The sequence below is a fragment of the Belonocnema kinseyi genome, chromosome 1, assembly GCF_010883055.1.
Source record: "Belonocnema kinseyi isolate 2016_QV_RU_SX_M_011 chromosome 1, B_treatae_v1, whole genome shotgun sequence".
NCBI classification, from domain to species: domain Eukaryota; kingdom Metazoa; phylum Arthropoda; class Insecta; order Hymenoptera; family Cynipidae; genus Belonocnema; species Belonocnema kinseyi.
The window spans coordinates 80,565,157-80,571,986 of record NC_046657.1 but is presented as its reverse complement, the minus strand read 5'-3'; the positions used below and the strand labels follow the sequence as shown (position 1 = coordinate 80,571,986).

General features: G+C 25.6%; 1 protein-coding gene across 2 annotated transcripts in view; it reads left to right on the top strand.

The window, feature by feature from the left end:
* Positions 1–6,830, top strand: part of LOC117183006 (guanine nucleotide-binding protein G(I)/G(S)/G(T) subunit beta-1) — a 49,066-nt gene that overhangs the window by 6,236 nt on the left and 36,000 nt on the right. Inside the window, exons 2-3 of one of the 2 annotated variants that reach the window (XM_033376140.1) lie at positions 4,328–4,473; positions 4,599–4,607. In XM_033376140.1, the coding sequence (XP_033232031.1) occupies positions 4,379–4,473; positions 4,599–4,607 (104 nt within the window). In that variant the 5' untranslated portion in view covers positions 4,328–4,378. The remainder of the gene's footprint in view (positions 1–4,327; positions 4,474–4,598; positions 4,608–6,830) is intronic. The other variant, XM_033376148.1, reaches the window with a different exon arrangement.

Here is a 6,830-nt window from a genome sequence, read left to right as displayed (position 1 = left end):
TGTAACCGGATTTTTGTTAGAACTCGCATTTACAGGAACATTTTATCAGAGGAGTGGAAAACTGCAGAAAACTACAATTCCTAGAATTGTTCCTAGAACGGTCACCCATTTGATCTATAATCACGCGATTAGTTACATTTTCAGTTAAAAAGTTAATTTTTAACTATAGAAAACAAATTTTCATGCGAAATAGTTACTTTTTCAGTAAAAATTTAATTTTCAATTGAACAGATGAATTTTCAAAGAAAAATATTATGTTTCAATCATGAAAAATAAATTTTCGACAGGAAATGGAATGTGCAGCCAGTCAACAAAAATTACTTTTCGATAAAAAAAATTTTTAAAAACTATTTCTTAACCAAAGAAATTAATTTTCTACGAAAAAGATCAATTTTCAACCAAGCAGATTAATTTTCCATCAAAAAACATTAATTTTGAACAATATCCTCTTAAAAATTCATGTATTTTGAATTTTTAAAAGGATTTTCAATCGGCTAGTTAAATATTTAACGAAAAAAATGAAATTCAGGGAGTGTTAAGCAAAATCAGACAGTCAGGGAATTTTGATAAACTTAAGTTGATGTTAATTTGGTTATTTTTGTGAAAATTTAATAATTTTGTTAAAAAGTAATTCTTTTTGGTTAAAAATTCATCTATTTTGGTAGAAATCGCATCTTTGTGGATTAAGAAACACAAATGTTTAGTCAAAATTGAATCCGGTTAGTGATGAGGATTCAACTATTTTGTTGAAACTTCGTCTTTTGTGGTTGAATTTAAATATTTTTGGTTTAAAATTAAATTTTTAAAAATATATAAATCAACTATTATATTTTTTGACGAGCAGTAATCTTTTTTGGTTGAAAACTCAACTATTTCAGTTAAAGATTAATAATTTTTAAGTTGAAAATTCTTCAGTTTGATTCAAGATTAATTTTTTAAAGGGAAAGTTGAACAATTCCATTTCTGATTGAAAATTGATTCTTTTTAGTTCAAAAGGCAACTATTTTGTGGAAAATTTTCCTTGTTCAGTTGAATTATTTTGTTGAAAACCCCGTTTTTTTGTTGCAAAATTAATCTGGTTTAAAAATTGATCATCTTATTTTAAAATTTAACTTTTTGTTACATTTTTTCGTTGAAAATTCATGTCTGTTTTGTTTAAATTTCATCTATTTCAGTTTGGAATTCTTCACTTTGATTGAAAATTTAGTTGTTTTTTAGTGGAAAATTAATTTTTTTACCAAACTTTAACTTTAATTTTTTGTTCACAATTTATTTTTAAACTTTAAAATTATCTTTTTGGTAGACATTAATCTTCTTAGTGAAAAATTCAATTACTCCAATTAAATATTCATAATTTTTTAGTTGAAAATTAATCTTTTTTATTTAAAATCAAACTGAAGATTTATAATTTTAGTTAAAAATTTATCAGTTTAGTTCAAAATTAATAATTTCACGGACAATTTAACTATTCCATTTTTGGTTGAAAATTTATATTTTTTATTTCAAAATTCAACTATTTGTCTTCAAATTAATTTTTTTAGTTGGAAATTTAACTGCTTTGTTGAATTTTTTTTCCTTTGTTGAAAAATCTACTTTTCCAGTAAAAATTCATCTTTTTGGTTGAAGCAAAAAATTACTTTATTGGAAGTTAAACTTTTTGGATAACAATTAATCTTTTTGGTTTGAATTTGATCTGTTCCAGTTGAAGATACATAATTTAATCTTCTTTGTTGAAAATGTAACTATTCCATTAAAATATTCATAATTTCTTAATGGAAAAGTCATCTGTTTTGTTTAAAATTAAACTATTCCATTTGAAGGTTTATAATTTTAGTTTAAAATTATTAGTTCAAAATCCAACCATTTGGATGAGAATTCATGTACATATTTGGTTGAAAAATCATTTTTTTTGGTAAAAAAATTTCAGCTATTGGGTTTAAAATGCGAATTTAAAGCGGTTTAAATTGAATTTGATATACCACATACATTATTTCACATAAATGTTGATTGCGTTTTTAGTAGCTATAAGAAAATAAAATAAAAATTCGAATGACTGTTCAAATTCATAAACTTTAGAGCAAAATGCAAGAATTGATTAATTATGTTTTTAGTATTATTAAATTAATCAATGGTGTTAATATATTTACGAATATTTTGTCAGATAATTTGTCCAAGCCTTCTAAATTAAGAATATTAATTGAATCCTTAGAAACTGGGTAAAAAATTATTTATAATAAACTCGAAAAACTGTATACATATTATGAGTCGATTGTTTAAAAAATTTTAAATCTTTGAATGGCTCCGTAATATGAAAAATGATGCCCATATCGTCTGCAAACCATTTTTATTAGAGGCGTTCGCATTCGCCTCGAAATTTGGCTGAGTAGTGGACACCTGCGGAAAATCAAAATTGAAGCACAGCAATTGAAGGCAATGGGAACTTCTGTGGTTTGATTCCTAGCGGTACGAAGATCCTGTATCAGAAAAAATGTAATTAAAAAATTGTAATTTATTGTTCCATGTAGTCTGAAAAGACGTTAAGAATTTCTGTTATCCTCCGATGATAATACAGATTTCTTTAAAAATTTGACTTGTAACACCTGGATTTTTTTAAATTCTAATTAATAGCTCCATCTAGTCTGAAAAGACGTTAAGAATTTCTGTTATCCTCCGATGATAATACCGATTTCTTTAAAAATTTGACTTGTAACACTTGGATTTTTTAAAATTCTAATTAATAGCTCCATCTAGTCTGAAAAGACGTTAGAATTTCTGTTATTCTCTGGTGATAATACAGATTCCTTGAAAAATTTAACTTGTATCACCTGGAATTTTTTTTTTTTAATTCTAATTCATAGCTCAATCTAGTCCGAAAATACGTTAAGAATTTCTGTTATTCTCTGATGATAGTACAGATTCATAAAAAAATTTGACTTGTAACAACTGAAATTTTTTTTTTAATTCTAATTCTTAGCTCCATCTAGTCTGAAAAGACGATACAATTTTTTTTTATTCTCTGATTATAATACAGATTCCTTGAAAAATTGATCTTTTAACGCCTGGAATTTTTTTATATTTTAATTCATAGCTCAATCTAGCCTGAAAAGATATTAAGTATTTCTGTTATTATCTGATGATAACACAGATTCGTTGAAAAATGTCACTTGAAACACCTGGACATTTTTCAAAAAATTCTAATTCATAGCTCCATATAGTCTGAAAAGACGTTAAGAATTTCTGTTATTCTCTGATGATAATACAGATTGCTTGAAAAATTTATCTTGTAACACCTGGAAATTTTGTTGTTGTTAATGCTAATTCATAGGTCAATCTACTCTGAAAAGACGTTTAGTATTTCTGCTATTCTCTGGTGATAACACAGATTCCATGAAAAATTTGACTTGTAACACCTGGAAAACTAATGTGAAAAAGTCTAATTAAAAAGATTCTAATTCGTAGCCTTATCTAGTCTGAAAGTACGTGATTATTGTCTGTTATTCTCTGATGATAGAAGAGATTCCTTTACAAATTTGACTTGTAACACCTGGATTTTTTTTTTTTTTTTAATTCTAATTCATAGCTCCATCTAGTCTGAAAAGACGTTAAGAATTTCTGTTATTCTCTGATAATAATACAGATTCCTTGAAAAATTTGACTTGTAACACCTGGGAAAATAATTTGAAAAAAGTCTAATAAAAAAATTCTAATTCTTAGCCTTATCTAGCCTGAAAGGACGTGATTATTGTCTGTTGTTCTCTGATGATAATACAGATTCCTTGAAAAATTTGACTTGTAACACCTGGAAAAATAATTTGAAAAAAGTGTAATAAAAAAATTCTAATTCTTAGCCTTATCTGGACTGAAAGGACGTGATTATTGTCTGTTATTCTCTGATAATAACACAGATTCCTTTAAAAATTTGACTTGTAACACCTGGAAATTTTTTTTTTAATTCTTATTCATAGCTCCATCTAGTCTAAAAAGTTGTTAAAAATTTGTGTTATTTTCTTATGATAATACGGATTCCTGGAAAAATTTGACTTGTAACACCTCGAAAAATAATTTGAAAAAATTCTAATTAAAAAAATTCTAATTAAAAAATTTTAATTTGTAGCCTTATCTAGTATGAAAGGACGTGATGATCTGCTGTTATTCTCTGATTATAATACAGATTCCTTGAAAAATTTGATTTGTAACACCTGATTCCCAGCGGAACGATGGGGAAGATCTTTTTTTTTTTCAGAAAATGATTAATTTAAATAATTTGTATAATTATTGTTAAAATGGCTATTCGGAAATGGAAAAATAATGTTCCATTTATTTTCAGGATGCAAGGAAAGCAGCATGCGACACAACATTGGTCCAGTCCACATCGGGCATGGAGCCGATTGGCAGAATACAAATGCGGACGAGACGAACCCTTCGGGGTCATTTAGCTAAAATTTATGCGATGCATTGGGGCAGTGATTCTAGGTAATTAAATTTGACCATTAATGAATAATTTTTATAAAATAGATTCTTGAAAATATTTTAAGTTCGTATTTTACCAATACACTTTTGCTTCAATATATTTTTATTTGTGCTATGCATTGGAGCAGTGACTCCAGGTAATTAAATGATACAATATTAAGTAGTATTAAAGAAAACAAACGTTGAAGGTCAAAAATATTTCACATTCGTATATCACCAATTCACTTTTTTGCTTCGATGTAGTTTTTAATTTTGTATCACGATTGTAGTTGTTTATTTTACATAGGCAGCAATAATTAGCCCAACATCATCGGATTCCTTTGGCAACAATTTGCACAATTAACACACATTAAAACACATCATTCACAATTCTCAAAGTGTGCTTGAACATTTCATGTACAATATTCATTTTACAATATTTTAAATTTTTCAGTCTGCAATTCTTATTTTATAATTTTTCAATTTTTACTAGAGAATTTTAGGCCTCACGGACCGGTCGCTATGTCCCCTATTGTACCGTATTTCAAATACAAATTTAAAATTTGTTAATTTATTAATTTATTTTAAACAAAAAAGTTTTTCTGCTATACAAGATGGATTTTTAAGAAAATGCTTGAATTTTCAACAAAATAATGAAATTTTTGATATAATATTCGAATTTTCTACCTAAAAGTACAACTTGCCAAGAGAAAAGTATTACAGTTTATATTTAAATAAAAAATATTAAATTTATTAAAAAAAAAGAATTTTAAACACACAATTGAAATTTCAAACCAAGAACATTATTATTATCATAATTTTTTTTAACCAAAAAAGGAGAATTTTCTACTAAAAAATATCAATGTTAAAAAAATGGAAAAGGTACATTTTTAGTTAAAAATTAATTTTTAACAAAAATCAGTCTTTTCAATTAAACAATAAAAAAATCTTTAACAATGTAGTTTGACTTTTACCCAAGTCGTTGAATTTTCAATTAAAAGGGATAAATTCTCAAAAAAATATTTAAACTTTCAATCAAAGAGATAAATTTTCAACTGAAAATATAAATCTAAAAAAAAAAGTTTTTTTAACAAAGTTATTCAAACAAAATTTTCAAACAAAATAGTTGAATACTCAAGCTAAAAAGAAGAATTTTTATCCAGTAAGAAAGACATTTATACTAATTAGATGAAATTTTAAATCAAAAAGATAATTAAAAAAAGTTGAATTTTTAATCAAAAAATATTTAAATTCTTTACCAATAGTTGCATTTTTATCCAAGAAAGATAAAGTTTGTACAAAAACTTATTAATTTTTAATAAAAAATGATACAATTTATTTTAAGTTGAACTTTCGTCCAGAAGAGATTCCAGTTAATTTGTCTACGCCAAAATATTAATTTTAAACGAAAAGTACATTTTATACGAAATTGTTAAATTTTCAACAAAACAGTTTCATTTTTATTCAAGAAGGATGAAATTTCTTCCAAAACAGATAAATTAAAAAAATAACAATTATTATTTTGAAATATTTAAGTGTATTTTTCTAGATATCGATTTTTTAAAAATATACTTCAATAATCTGAAGGGATTTTAAAGATTTTAGGGTATTTAAAAAAATCCAAGCTTTTAAAAGTTTCAAGGGAATTCAAAAGATTTTAAATATTTTAGGAAATTAAAAAAAATTACAAGGAATGTTGTTTTATTATTTTTATTAATCAAAGGATTTAAAATAGTTTTAGGATTTTTTTTATTCCTTGTCCTTTACCAGAGCTTTAAAAATTCTCAAGTTTCACAATTTTTAATGAAATTTTTGTAATATAATGGGATTCCAAAGAATTTGAGATATTTTAGGGTATTTGAAAAGCTTCCAAAGAATTTTTAATATATTCAAACAATTACAAGGGATTTCCAAGATTTTTATTAATTTTAAGATTTAATATTTTTATGGATTTCAAATAACGTATTCACAAGAAGTGAAGTCTTTCGTAGGGCTTAAAGATTTGAAGAGATTTTCAAATATTTTTTGCAATTTATTTGGAATTAGCCCTGAATTCTTATTAACCCTTAAACGGCCAAAACGCCACTACCGGTACACTGCTTTTCAACGGCCAATAACTAAGACTATTCGACACTAGAAAAAATTGAGACACATATATTTTTATTGCTTAAGATCTCCTCTTTCCGACGGTGCAAATGAAATTCTCAAAAAAATTTCTTATTATCCCAAAATGCAGTTTAAACAAAAAAAAAACGTGATTTTTCGTGCCTATTTTTTTTTGAACCATTTTCCAAAGCTTTTCGAGTCAGTAATTAACCTGGAATCTCACTAACGGGTGGAATAAATGTCTAAACTTTGAGAATCCATGGTTCAAAGATCGA